Below are 15,268 nucleotides of genomic sequence, written 5' to 3'. Positions count from 1 at the left end.
TGGACCGCACGATCATGAGGGATGATAAGTATTTTGTGCATGTTCCCACACTTAACTGCGGGGACAATGTCATTCACCACTCCATTTGGCGATGAATGACCTTGTACAAATGGCAACCAGGCCTTTTTTCTCCCCATTTCGGCGGGTTATCCATGGGTAACAGTCACCGTGTCATTCTCTAATTTACGGTCACTACAGCGACCCATTGGATTTTACCAGCGGTATTAAAGAATCGGGTCTTAAGTTCAGAATGGCCCCATCCCGTATGGGTTCCATTACTAACTGCTAGTACAGTTCTTCTTGTATAGCATCCAAAATCTCCCTACTTCTAGAAGACCCCACAATAGGGATATCCCAATCAAAATCTGGCATGTTAAAATCACCTATTAGTAATATTTCCCCTTTTACAGCTATATTCTGAATGGCTACTATTAAAATTCTGTCCATTTCTTCTGTCTGTGAGAGTGACCTGTATATCACACCAGTGTAAATTAATTTTCCTTTCCCGATTAACCCACAATGTCTCTTTCTTACCCTACAGATCCTGAAATTGTGTGATCTTAATATGATCTTTAATATATAACACTACTCCCCCTCCTTTTCTTCCTACCCTGTCTTTTCTGAACAGATTATAGCCCAGTATAACTGTATCCCAGTTATGGTTCTCCATGAACCACGTCTCTGTGATTGCCACTAAATCCACCTCAGCCTCTTCCATCATAGCCTCTAGATCCAGAACCTTGTTTCCCATACTTTGAGCATTAGTATATACTGCTTTCCAGACATTGCCCCCTTTTACCATTTGTGTAGAGATATTTAGTGATTCACTTACCTTAAGGATTATACTCACCTGGGGGCTTTGATTACCCTGCCCCAGCGATTCTAGTTTAAAGCCCTCTTCAATAGGTTAGTCAGTCTGCTGCTGAAGACACTTCTTCCCTTCTTCTTTAGATGCACACTATCCCTGCTCAGCAGCCCCTGGAATATCATTCTGAAAAACTCTTGACGACACCATCCATGCAGCCATGCATTCATCTCCAGAATGTGAGCTTTTCTGCCCTGGCCTTTACCCTCAACAGGGAGGATTGAGAAGAATATCACCTGCTTACCTGACTACTACTACTACTAAACATTTCTAAATGCTACATGGTGTACGCTGCACTGTACAATAGTCAGTATATGTAAGAGATGGTCCCTGCTTGAAGAGCTTACAATATAAGCAAAAACAGATATCATATAACAGGGAAGGGGGAGGTTGAGCTACTGTGCGTGTTAGGAGTTAAGGGCAGTATCGAAGAAGTGGGTTTTTAGCCTGATTTTGAACATAGCTAGTGATGGGGCTTGACATATTGATTCTGGCAACCTGTTCCAGGCAGATAGTGCAGCAAGGTAGAAGGGGTGCAGTCTGTAGTTGGCGATGGAGGAGAAGGGAGCAGAAAGTGGGACTTATCGTTGGAGGTGACATAGAGTGAGATTAGTGAAGAAGATAATGGGGGGGGGGGGTGCTAAGGAGTGGATACATTTGTAGGTCAGTAAGAGGAGTTTGAATTATATTGCTTCACCTTCTCTACCAGAGCCACAAAGTCACTTTTGATACATTTGGAGGAGTACCTTGTAGTATCATTAGTGTCAACATGAATGAGCAGCTTCAGATAGTAGTCATTAGGCTTGATGAATCTTGGCATTCTCTCCATAACATCGTGGATTTTGGCACCAGACAGACAGCATATTTCCCAGTCCATCATGTCTGGTCTGCAGATGGATGTCTCTGTGCCCCTCAGATCCAAGGAGTGGTCCCTATCGCAGAAAGCGTTTGGCAGCATTGTATGCCACTAGGGGTAGCCAACTATTGATCTCATGGCAACAAAATCCAACAAGAAGGCTGTAAGCTTCTTCAGCCAAAGATACAAACTCAGACGTGCAGACATGGGATGCCCTGGTGCAGCGATGGCCCACGGCAGGCCTGTTTAATTCTTGGTCCTTGAAGGCAGTATCATTCGAAGGATAGTGTCTCATCCAGGTGTGGTGATTCTAGTAGTCTCAGATTAGTAAAGAAGGCTCTGGTACGTGGATCTAGTTCAACTACAAAGGGATAGGAGCTTCAAGCTACCTCTGCATCCCAGGGGCTGATTGCCTTGGAGGATCTGAAAAACTTTGGGCTTACAGCCTGGCTCTTGAGCATGAGACTATAGAACACAGAGGCTATTCAGATATAGTTGTGGCAACTCTTCTCTGGGCTAAGAAGCAGGCAACGGTCACCGCTTATGCAAAGCCCTGGAAGTTAGTCAGAACTTGGTGCCTTAGCAGACACGAGGAGCCATTTCAGGTGTCAATTGCTTCAATCCTGGTTTTTCTCCAGTACCATCTAGAAAGGGCCTAGTAGTCGGCTCACTCAAGGTACAGATAGCAGGTATCATACTTTGGGGCAAGAGTGGATAGGGTTCCTCTACCTATGCACCCAGATGTCGCGAGATTTTTGAAGGAAGCATTACAGCTGCGGCCTCTGGTGAGAGTCTTTTACGATGTGGAATCTTAACCTGGTTCTGAAGGCTTTGGATTGAGCCCTTACAGAAAGCATTACTTCTGGTCCTTACCATGAAGACTGTTTTTTTTTTAGTGACAATTTCATTGACAAGAAGAGTCTTGGAGCTGCAAGCTTTGTCCTGCAGAGAGCCGTTCCTCAGAATTAATGACGATGGAGTGACGAGTCACATGGTGCCATCCTTTTTGCTGAAGATCATCTCATCCTTCCATGTGAATCAAGAAGTTCATCTCCCCATCGTAGGTCAGACGGGGTCTAAGAAGCAGGATGAGATATTGCAGTTGTTGGATGTCAAGAGAGTATCTCGAAGTGGCTAATGAGTTTTGTCTGACACATCATCTGTTTGTCCTGACGAAATAGAGCTGGTGAGGGAGACCAGCTTCAAAGGCTAAATGTATCAACATGGATATACATGGCCCAGTGGCGTACTAAGGGGGGGCGGGAGGGGCGGTCCGCCCCGGGTGCCAGCCATGAGGGGGTGTTCCCAGCCTTGCCGTTCATTCCCCCCACCACCCCCCCCGAAGGACCGCTCGCCCCACTGACCTTCCTGCACCACCTGTGAAGCAGCCCGCAGCAGGATCGCGACTTCAGCGATACCTGAGCTGCTTGGGCGCTGCTTCCTGTGCCGCGGTCCCGCCCCCTCCTCTGATGTCAGAGGAGGGGCGGGAACGCGGCGCAGGAAGCAGCGCCTAAGCAGCGCAGAGATCGCTGACGTCGGGATCCTGCTGCGGCTGCTTCATAGGTGGTGCAGGAAGGTCAGTGGAGCGAGCGGTCCTTCGGGGGGGGTGTGGGGGGACTGAACAGCAAGGCCGGGAGCATAGGTAGTGCTGCTTCATAGTGGTACGGGGAGGCCAGGGGGCGAGCGGTCCTTCGGGGTGGGGCAGGCGGGCAGGCAGGCAGGCTTTCAAGGAGGAGGGGGGTGACAGACAGGCAGGAAGGCCTTCAAGGGGGGACAGGCCTTCAAGGGGGGGGACAGGCAGGCCTTCAAGGGGGGGGGGACAGGCCTTTGGGGGGGTGTGCAGACCTTCAAGGGGGAGGGACAGGCCTTCAAGGGGGGGCAGGCAGGCCTTCAAGAGGGGGACAGGTCTACAAGGGGGTGGGACAGGCCTACAAGGGGGTGGGACAGGCCTTCAAGGGGGGAACAGGCCTTGGGGGGGTGCAGGCCTTCGGGGGGGTGCAGGCCTTCAAGGGGGGACAGGCCTTCAAGGGAGGGACAGGCCTACAAGGAGGGGACAGGCCTACAAGGGGGTAGGACAGGCTTTCAAGGGGGGTGCAGGCCTTCGGGGGGTTCAGGCCTTTGGGGGGGTGCAGACCTTCAAGGGGGTGCAGGCCTTCAAGGGGGGACAGGCCTTCAGGGGGGTGCAGGCCTTCAAGGGGGGGGACAGGCCTTCAAGGGGGGACAGGAAGGCAGGCCTACAAGGGGGGGACAGGCCTACAAGGGGGGGAGGACAGGCCTTCAGGGGGTGCAGGCCTTCGGGGGGGTGCAGACCTTCAAGGGGGGGGGACAGGCCTTCAAGGGGGGAACAGGCAGGCAGGCCTTCAAGGGGGGGGACAGGCCTTCAAGGAGGTGGGACAGGCCTTCAAAGGGGGTGCAGGCCTTCAAGGGGGGACAGGCAGACCTTTAAGGGGGGACAGGCCTTTGGGGGGACCCTGGTTTAGAAGTACACGGAGGGAAGGGGGTGTTCAAAGAGACGTGCATATGTCAAACTTTGGGGGGAGGAAGAAATAATGGGTCTGAAAATAGAGGAGAGGGAGAGAGATGATGGACCATGGGATTTAGGGAGGGAAGGAACAGAAAGGGAGAGAAATTGGACACAAGGGTTGGTGTGGAGGAGGGATAGAGATACTGGATAGGAGGGTAATTGGGAAAAGAAAGGGAGAGATGGTGGACTCGAGTGGTGGGGAAGGAGGGAGAGATGCCGGATGAAAGGGTAGTTAAGAAAAGGTGGATCTGTGGAGGGAGATGAAAAAAAGGAAAGATACCAGACTTCCTGGGGAGGGAAGGGAAATGGAAAGGGAGGACAGAGTTTGCAGATGGATGGTTAGCATGCAGAAAGAAGAAAGAAGGAGACCCCAAGTTAGCAGAAGAAAATCAGAGCCTTGGACCAACAAGATTTGAAATATAACCAGACAACAAAAGGTAGAAAAATTAATTTTATTTTCTGTTTTGTGATTATAATATGTCAGATTTGAAATGTGTATCCTGCCAGAGCTGGTGTTGGACTGCAAACGTGAGCTAGGATTTAACAGAGAGAGGAAAAGTCCTTTTTGTTTCTTTATTTTATTTACACCACAGCGCCAGTGTGATTAGGAGAAGCCAAAGGGGGTGAAAAAGCTATAAAACCCACCAGGAGTTTTGAAAAAAATCACCCAACTGGGCAGGAAAATCGAATTGAAAAACCAATTCAATAGGCTAAATCGAATCAAAATTTTTTTTCCTGAATCTGGCAGCATTAGTTTGCGCTACTGTCTTAAACTTTAGGACCTGGGATTGGGGAGAGATGGCATCCTCAGTACTTTATAATGCAAGTGAAACGAGGATTTGGTCAGACTTTTGAAGGGTCTGCAGAAAAAAAATATTGTATAGGCCGGGGACATGAGACAGCAGGAAATGGGAACTTTTCTTCCTTCTATTTTTGTGAATGGAAAGGCTGAGGATGTCAGAGAGTTCAGTTAAAATATGTGCTTTATAAGAAAATATAATAATGTGTTTTATAAAGTTTATAGCATAGCTGGCCTACCCAGTGAGGTGTTCCTAGTGGTGGTGATGGCAGCATGTCAATGTGTTGAGAGGAAGAGGTGGTCTGGGAAATTCTGCTGAGCAAACTCCGGGCCAATTTCCACCCCCCAGTTAGTCCACTCCACTCAACTGGTTCACACACTGAGTGGGTCTTTGGGTATTGTTTTGGGATCTCTTCCAGTGGTTTATCAGTATCTCCTTCTGGTCCAAGGAAGGAAACTTTGTTATCCTTAGCATTGACCTACAGAATATGTTTGTAACAGCGCTGCTTGTGTGGCATTAGGCTATGTAGTGATCGAAAGAAAAAAACAGACCTTTGCACATTTTTGCACTATATGGTGGGTGTATGAGGAGATTCACATTTCCTGCACAGCTAAGTCCATGTGAAGTTACCTTGTGCTGTATTTGACATCTAGCAATGTCTCTGTTTGAAAGGAAAGATCTAAACTTAAAAATGAAGTGGCCAGAAGTTATGGTAAAAGCAGATAGTGTAGCTGGTTTTAAGAAAGATTTGGACAGATTCCTGGAGGAAAAGTCCATAATCTGTTATTAAGACATGGGGGAAGTGTCTGCTTGCCCTGGATCGGTAGCATGGAATGTTGCTACTCTTTGGGTTTTGACCAGGTATTAGTGTCCTGGATTGGCTACCATGAGAATGGGCTACTGGGCATGATGGACCATTGGTCTGATCCAGTTAGGCTATTGTTATGTTATGTTCTCATCTGTAGGGGCCTTTGTTTTCACTTCTTATTTTAATGTATTTTTTTTCTGGGAACTTATCAGTGTTTTTTATAATGGGAACAAAAATGGAAGAGAATTAATGTGTGTGGGATGAGGGGGTAACTAATTTCTTCAGCTAAATAATTCAATCCACCTCAACCAGACATAGGAGAACTCACGCACCATTCACACACCCTCCAACCAAAAACGTCAAAAGAATAAAACTGTTCGACAACCTCCTAGCCATTCGAGCTGCAACACTCGACCCCCAACTCTACAACCAATTGACATCGACCACAGACTGCAAAACCTTCAAAAAGAAATAAAAACCCTTTTATTCAAAAAACACATAAAACCGAACTAACACAATCAGAACTGTCCCAAGCATCACCTGCAACTACTCCATATGTACTTCCGATGTCATGACAATTCAGACATAATTTATGTTATGTTATGTTTGGAATATAAGAAAATTTTCACTGCCTGTTTCTATTCTGACCATTTATTCCGTTTCATGGTCATTACAAAAAAATATTTTTTTACATGGGGGGGGGTGTCAAAAAATGATGGGCCCCGGGTGCCACATACCCTAGGTATGCCACTGACATGGCCATATCTGTAGCATACATTCGGAGTGAAAAGCAGTCTCTGATCTCAGTAAAAGTACAATCCACTAGAGGGGTGGCAGCTTCTTGGGCAGAGTCACAAGTGATACCACCAGAAGAGATATATAGGGCAGCAACATAGTCCACTTTTCAAACTTTATCAAAGTTTTACAGGGTTGATATAGTGACTCGCCTGGACACAGCTTTTGGATCCTCAGTGTTGGCAGCAGGCTCATCTGTCCCACCCAAGACTCTAGATTGCTTTGGTACATACCAGCTGTTCAGGACCTCTACACCCATTGCACTGGAAAGAAAGATTAGGTTCTTACCTCGATAATCTTTTTTCCTATAGACGAGTGTAAAGGTCCTGAAACCTGCCCTTCAGTATTCCTAGTGCCTGCTTATGATATAAAAAAAACGGGGCTATACTCTGCCTCAGTGAAGTATGTCTTAGCAGAGTTTGCAATTCCTTATCTAGAAGGGTTGCAGAACAAAGAGGCCCCTTCAATTCAAGAGCCGACCAAGATGAATATAAAATTTCTCAACTGTTTGTGCAGATCGCACTCAAGTATGTGGCTTGTTCAATCCACTTTGGTTTATTCCCATTTTCATGTTTTTTATTTTGTGTTTTAGGTATGTTACTTACAGAGCAGAACAGAACATTAGTTATCATTCGGGGAGCTTCCATGTATCCCCTCGTTCTGTTTTGATATTATTAGGTTGCTTTGATACAAACTGAGAGGCTACAGCACAGCCCACAGGGGAAGGAGGCAGAACAGAAGAAAATGATTTATGCATTCTGCAAGACACGCAATTTGGGGGTGATGATCCATCTGTTCAAGACCTCTACAGAAACGAAGATTATCAAGGTAAGAACCTAATCTTTATTTAGCAAAGATGTGGAATCAGTAGTAGCTGCTTATTCACAAAGATATTTGGAATGTGAAAGAGTAAGGTTTTAGACAGAATTACAGCACATATATTTGTTTGTTGTCTTTAACATCAGACTTAAAGCTGATGTTGGACAAAGGGAAAGCTATCTTATTGGCACAATTTGATGTTGCTTCTGCATTTGACACTGTTAATACCTGTGGAAAAAACAGGAACAGTTTAAAATGATTTTCTCTATTTCTGAAAAGTTGCTCTTAACAGATTTAATAAGAATGGAAAGGTACTGAGAGTTTGAACTCCAGGTTGTGGCATTTTTCAGGATTCCTCACACTCACCAAATTTCTTAAATGTATTTTTTGAATCACTTGATAAGGTGCTTCAGGCTTAGGGATTATTTTGTTGTTTTTGGTTGTTGTTTTTTTTTGTTAATTAAGATTTTATTGTATTTCTTTTTCTTTTTTTTTCTAAATTCTTTTCTAAATTTTTTAAATTCTTACATCATTTAAAACTTTTACACAACACAATACAGCAACAAAGCAGCAAAAAAAAAAAAACCAACCAGAAATCCAGCACTTTGAGCCTCTTACGAAGCTGTTTAGTGCAAGCCGCTGCGGTAACGGCCCCGAAGCCCATAGAGATTTAAAGGGCTTCGGGGCTGTTGCTGCGCGGCTTTGTAAAACAGACCCTTTGTATTACTCAGACAGGAGAGCTTTTCGCCTGTTTTATTGGAGATTTTGTACGATTATTCCAATTGGTTCCTGACACTCTATGTACTGAACATCTTGGACCCCTGAGGAAGAAGTGTTTTTTGAAACACGTACCATGTTGGGTCCGGTACGCACGACAACAAGAACCAGTTTTTGGATACAATCATTTTATTGATGTTTTTACATATGATTTTATGACTTTTATTGAATAAATTCCTGCACCTTGTACATTTTCTGCAATTTTGTTTTGGTTTCCTGCTTTGCATCTTTACTGCGGCTCCTATTGGTTTCTTTTTGCCTTGCAATAAAGCTGTATAACAGGACAACACCACCACCACATATGGCAAAAATTGCCACTATGTTCACATTCACACCAACATAGAGTTAAACCTGTTTTATACATCTGGAACAGTTTAAAGGGCGTATAATACCAACAATAGTATAATTTATATCCATTTCAATATAAGCAAAGGACACGGAAGACTTAAACAAAAATTTATACAGTAACTGCCAGAGGGGCTGAGCAAGGGAAACCCCCAAGTCCCTCTCCCATTGTGTTTTATAAGGGTCCTCAGGAGAGGCCTGAACCAATAGGGCTTGATATAACTGAGAAATACCCCCCACCCCACCCCATATCTACCAAAAGCGCACATTCCAATTTAGTTTCTGCCAAACATAACATAGTAACATAGTAGATGACGGCAGATAAAGACCCGAATGGTCCATCCAGTCTGCCCAACCTGATTTAATTTAAATTTTTTAATTTTTTCTTCTTAGCTTTACCCAGTACTGTGCTTGGGTTCCAACTGCCGAAATCTCTGTTAAGACTTACTCCAGCCCATCTACACCCTCCCAGCCATTGAAGCCCTCCCCTGCCCATCCTCCTCCAAACGGCCATACATAGACGCAGACCGTACAAGTCTGCCCAGTAACTGGCCTAGTTCAATCTTTAATATTATTTTCTGATTCTAAATCTTCTGTGTTCATCCCACGCTTCTTTGAACTCAGTCACAGTTTTACTCTCCACCACCTCTCTCGGGAGCGCATTCCAGGCATCCACCACCCTCTCCGTAAAGTAGGATAAATCCCCAAAAGCTCTTTTAGTTAAGTCTGCAATTGTATATAATGGAAAGAATCATAACTCAGTAACTCAGACTCCTCATGTAACTGATCAAAATAGCACACTTTCATATCTTGCCATACCTGCCCCATATCCGGAGGCCAGCATGAATCAAGTGAGAATGAAAAGGCTCATCTCCCTCAGGAAAAAATCCAGGGGTCAGACAAATAGGAGTCTGAGCAAAATACTGTCTGTCCGGAAACATCTGCCGCCACAATTGATACCAAACGCGCAATATATTCTGCAGGAAGGGGTTAGGGTCCCTAGTATAGAACCTCAAAATACTTATAGGTGCCCACAGTAATTTCCATAAAGAAATGCTAGGTAAACATTTCTGAGCAATCTGAATCCAGAGCCGATCTACATAAGTACACCAGACAGCAATCTCCTGCAAACGAGCCACCTGGTAGTATGAGAGAACGTGAGGGACCCCCATACTTCCTTGAAGTTTAGCCTGATACATAACTGAGCGTCATACTCGCGGAGGTCTTTTCCGCCAGATAACAGCAAATACCTTCCTCGTGAGTTGGCGAAAAAAGCTATCTGGAAGAGCAATTGGCATAGCCATAAAAAGGTACAATAACTTCGAGAGGAGCATCATTTTAATCACCGCTATCTGACCCGTCCAGCTCAGAGTGAGTCCTCCCATCCATCCAACTCTCTATAAAGATTACACAATAACTCAGGATAAATGGCCTCATATAACTGAGTAGGAGTAACCGTGAGGTAAACTCCCAGATATTTAAGAGAAGTGACCCATCGGAAGGGGAATTGACGCTGAAGTACAGCGACAGGCTAAGGGGAGATATTAACATTTAAAATTTACAATTTCACCATATTAACAGTGAATCCCGAGACTTGACCTTAATCCTGCAAACAGTGCATCACTGAGTTCAGAGACTTCTCAAGATGTTGCAGGAACAATAAAATATCGTCGGCATAGAGCAGTAACTTAATCTCCCGGTTACCTAAAGAAATACCCTGATGGCCAGCATGGGCACGAATAGCACATGACAAAGGTTCTATAGAAATTGCAAACAATAAAGGAGAGAGCGCACAGCTCTGTTGCGTGCCATGCTGTAATTCGATTGGGTTCAAATAAGCCCCATTCACTTTTAGACTTGCTAATGGAGAAATATAAAGAGCTTTTATCCAATTCAAAAAGCAACATTGGAAACCCATTCTATTCATGACTTGAAAAAGAAAAACCCAGCTAACCTATCGAATGCTTTGTCCACATCTAAGGACAAAAGCAAGGTAGGAGTGCCTTCCTGCCGAACCTGCCAAAGCAAGTGTAGGGCCACTTTGATATTATCAAACGTTTGTCTATCATGAATAAAACTGGCCTGATCCGCATGTATCAATTTAGTTATCATCAATTGCAGTCTCGCAGCCAATAACTTTGTAAAAATTTTGTAATCAGTATTTAGCAAAGAAATTGGCTGATAAGAACCACAAGCACGTGGCAAGGCCAACCCTTGTTCCAGTGTCGCAAAAACTCTCTCCAAAAGAGGTGCTAGCAAGTGTCGAAAAGTTTTATAGAATTTATTGGTATAACCATCGAGTCCAGGCGCCGTATTCAAAGGCTGTGCCTGGATAGTATCCAAAATTTCCTTCTTGGTAATAGGATGAGAAAGCTGAAACAAGTACCCCTCAGACAGAGACGGTAAAGAAAGCTGAGATAGATAATCATAAAACTCACAAGTCTCCAAAGGAGGCTGAGACTTATATAATGTATCATAATACATCTGAAATGCTGCTCTTATCTCGGAGGAAGACCGACACTCCTGCCCCCCCTAGAGTCACAATTTGCCCTATGAAATTCCGTGTCCTTTGCTTCTTGAGTTTATTAGCCAATAAATGGGTAGCTTTATTGTTGAACTCAAAATGCTCCTGCCGTACTTTTTGGAGGTCAGCACCAATAACCAGCAGCTCTAATTCTTTAAGTTCATTACAAGCGTCTCTTAATCGTGACCAATCGACCTCCGATGTTTGAGAAGCACAGATATAGCTCTCCAGCTCATAAATCTGTTGGCAAAACTCCTGTTCTTTGCACAATTTGGTCTTATGCACATGTGCTTGCAAGGCTAAGATATTGCCCCGCAGAACTACCTTAAGACCCTCCCACAGCAGACAGGGATCAATATCATCAATATCATTAAATTCAAGATATTCTTCTACTGCTTTCACTATCGCTTCCCCATGCACAGGCTCCAGAAGTAACGTATCCGGAAAGTGCCAAGGGAGCCAGAGCAGCTGCGGAAGTAGGCTCTGTAAAAGAACCTGTACTGGCATATGATCAGAGAGCGTACTAGACTGAATTATACAGGAGCGCAAGCACGGAAGTATCGATTGGTCTCCAAACCAAATATCAATCTGAGAGCACAAGTCCCGGAGCGGGGAATGATAAGTATAATCCCGCTCACGGGAATGGGAGTGTCTCCATAGGTCTACCAAGCCCCACCTATGAAACAAAGAGAGCAAATGCTCCTGTTCACGTTGAGCACAAAGACCATGAGTAGAGGTGTTAATCAGAGCTGGATTAATCATCATATTAAAATCCGCACCTATAAGTATAATAACCTCTGCGTGATGACCAAGCAAATCACTCAAAGCATCAAAAAATGCTCCCTGCCCCACATTCGAATAGTACACATTCATTAAAGTATAGACCTGTTGATCTAATTTCCAAGTTAGTAAAAGATAACGCCCCTCTGGGTCACGTACAATATGTGTAACCTCACGAGGCAGCGCAGAAGCTAGTAATATGCCCACACCCCTAGTTTTCTTGCCATCTCGCACATTAGAAGCAAAATACATAGAGGAAAAACTAGCATGTTGCATTAAATATTCATGCCTAGCTAAAAGTGGGTTTCCTAGAGGAAAATTACATTAACACGCAGGTGGTGTAGTTCTCAGTATAATAAATGGCACTTATGTGGGACATTAGGGCCCCAAACATTAAGGGGTCCTTTTACAAAGGCACGGTAACGGTTTAACTTGCGGAATACTGCGCGTTAAACCGCTTGCCATGCTAGTACCTAATGCCTCCATTGACGAGGCGTTAGGATTTTAGGCTGCCGCGGGGGTTAGCATGTGATGAAATGTGCGACGCGCTAACCCCCGTAGCGCGCCTTGATAAAAGGAGCCCTAAATGTTGCCAATTTATCTGCACACCCATAGGAGACCCCCATCATACACCAACACTAAAGAGAACCTCAAAAGGATATCCATCAACCAACAAATAAAAAAAAAAAGATTCTCCCAAACCATCAATATCCTGAGAGTCATACCATGATTATTTTGTTTTGTTTATGCAAATGATGTGCAAATTCTTATTCCTATTCAAAACTCTGTGGTTGAGACTTATGCCTATGTATCTGAATAATTTGAAGTGTCCTTGAGTTGAATAAATCTTCATACTCTTAGGGCTCCTTTTATCAAGCCGTGCTAACCCCCACCTGGCCAAAAAACTACCGCCTGCTCAAGGCAGGCGATAGCGGCTAGCACGGCCGGCGATTTAATGCACGCTATTACGCGTGTTAAACCGCTAGCCCGGCTTGATAAAAGGAGCCCTTAATATAGATAAAACTGTTTTGCTATGGATAGATGATTGAAGATCTCCTATTTCAGAGACTGGTCCAGTAATTGGCAGACCTTCAATATGAAATATAGGAATATTAATTGATTACACATTCACTAACAATGTGGGGCATAACAAAGTCTATAACTAGCACAAAGCACAAAATATTTCTGCTATGAAAGAGAACTAAGTAAGTGTGGATATTAATAGAAACAAAGAAACCTTCATTTAAAGTAGGGTTCAGATCCTGCTGCTCCTTTTGACTTTGGACAAACCATTTAACTTAAATTGTAAACCTTCTAAAAACTGTGAAATAGCTACTCTACCTGAATGAAATTCACCATAAACTACTACTAAATTTGATTTTTTTATTTTTTTATTTTTTTATTCAGTTTTGCATATTACAACAAGTGTATCAGAAAAATTCATATAAACTTATAAATACACACTTGATTTTCTTCATGAACACTTTAAGTACAATATATCATACTTATATTCATATTTTATAATGATTTAAATATTATGTAATACATTTAATATATATGACAAATGTAAATAAAATAGAAAAACCCCCAATCCCTCCCTACCTATTTCAGAAAATCTAACCTAATACATCAAAATGTATTAATTAATTCATACATATTATGAGATAAATAAAATAATACCCACCCCCATCCCCACTTAACAAATATCTTATTTTGTTACTAAATTTAATTTTTTAAAAAGTTTCCACTTTTTTCCTAATAATTTCTTTCTGTTTGCTTTTTTGACTGCCATTGCATGCTGATATGAGGATTTCAATGTGTTATCCACAATGATTTCAGCATCCTGTTCTTGTGTCTTGATTTTAAATATAGAACCTCAGCATCATGCTAGATATGCTCTGTGCTCTACTTGTCTTATATCACTCTGATGCTGCTGAACAAGCTTATTCTGCCAGTTGCCAGATATTATGCAGTATAAAATACAATAAAATACAAGTAAAGTAGTGCAAAAAAACTCCACTTAACACTTGACACTGGTGATATCGTGAGCACAACACTGTCACTCTGTAAAAAATTCAAGCAAGGTCACATTAGCCCTGAAGAAACGGCTTAATGCCATGAAACGTTGGCATTTTAACAGACTGCTTTAAACACTCACAGTGGTTTCAGTTACAAAATATCTCAGCTCTCAATTATTTATACCTCAACAGCGAGTTGTCACTCTATGGAAGTTTTTTAGCCAATGATGTGGAGGTGGTGATTGAGCTTGAGCTCTGCCGATAAAACCTGAGGCTTTTTCTTCCATTTGAGCAGACTCTCAGCTATCTTTAAGTGGAGTTTTTTTGCACTATTTTATTTATATTTCCCCTTTATTTATACTTCACTTTTTGCAATATTATATAAAATACAGTACAGAACATGTATTATCTTGCTGTCATCTCTTAGCTGTGGAGCTTGCTCGTGTGGCATTCCCTGCAGAGGTAGTGAAACTAGAAGAAGCATGGGGAGATTACCTGGTACAACAGAAGCAATTGGATGCTGCTATCAACCACTACATTGAGGCTGGGTATGGACAGATCTTATTTGATTGTGCAAGACAGTTCTATAAGGAGTCCCTTTACCAAGCTGAAGTAAAAAGTGGCATTAGAGCATCCTTATACGGGTCTCTCTCACGTGCTAAGGCCATTTTTACCACAGCTGGAAAATGACTGATTTTTCTATTTTTTTCAATTAATGGCCATGCACTAATTTTCCACGTAGCTTTCATTCAATGTTACTATCCAGTAATGGGTTACCCATCAGAGTGAAATGTGAAATTAAGATATCCTTTTCCCTGTGCACAGTGGTGGGTTTTATCCCATTTTTGAGATATCGTTATTTTAAATGAGGGAGGGTTTTTTTGTGCCTATGATATGAAAATATAGTAGCTTGTCAATTACTTTTGCTTGCTACCTGGAAATGTTTTTGAGGCTTTTTTCTCCTCTGTTTTTGAAAATAATTTTTTTGATGGGTAAACCGTTACTGGCTGGTAATATTGAGTAAATGTTGTGTGGATTGTGATTGTTACTAATTGATGAGTAGCTTGTGTCATGTACTAATTTTACCATTATCATGCAGTCATTAACAAAGATTAGTGCATGAATACTTACCAACACCTATTTTTTAGGCAGTAAGGGCTCACATACTACTAATCCTGCACTTATGAGTTAGCATGTGATAATGTAGATGAGCTAACTGACTAGTGCGGAACTGCATACTCCTTGCATTCCTTGACACACCCCTTCCCAGAAAAATTGAAATATATATTTTTAGTATGTGGCTTGCATGCGCAGATCCAAAATGTACAGCAGGATGACTGAGCATGTCCCACTATAA

At 43.0% G+C, this 15,268-nt stretch overlaps 1 protein-coding gene across 2 annotated transcripts in view; it reads left to right on the top strand.

Annotated features, from left to right (window-relative positions):
- Positions 1-15,268, top strand: part of IFT172 (intraflagellar transport 172) — a 413,076-nt gene that overhangs the window by 214,709 nt on the left and 183,099 nt on the right. For both annotated transcript variants that reach the window (XM_033936511.1, XM_033936510.1), the window contains one exon: positions 14,339-14,459. In XM_033936511.1, the coding sequence (XP_033792402.1) occupies positions 14,339-14,459 (121 nt within the window). The remainder of the gene's footprint in view (positions 1-14,338; positions 14,460-15,268) is intronic.

This window comes from Geotrypetes seraphini, chromosome 3 (genome assembly GCF_902459505.1).
Source record: "Geotrypetes seraphini chromosome 3, aGeoSer1.1, whole genome shotgun sequence".
Classification (NCBI taxonomy): Eukaryota; Metazoa; Chordata; class Amphibia; order Gymnophiona; family Dermophiidae; genus Geotrypetes; species Geotrypetes seraphini.
This window is presented reverse-complemented; position numbering and strand designations above follow the sequence as displayed.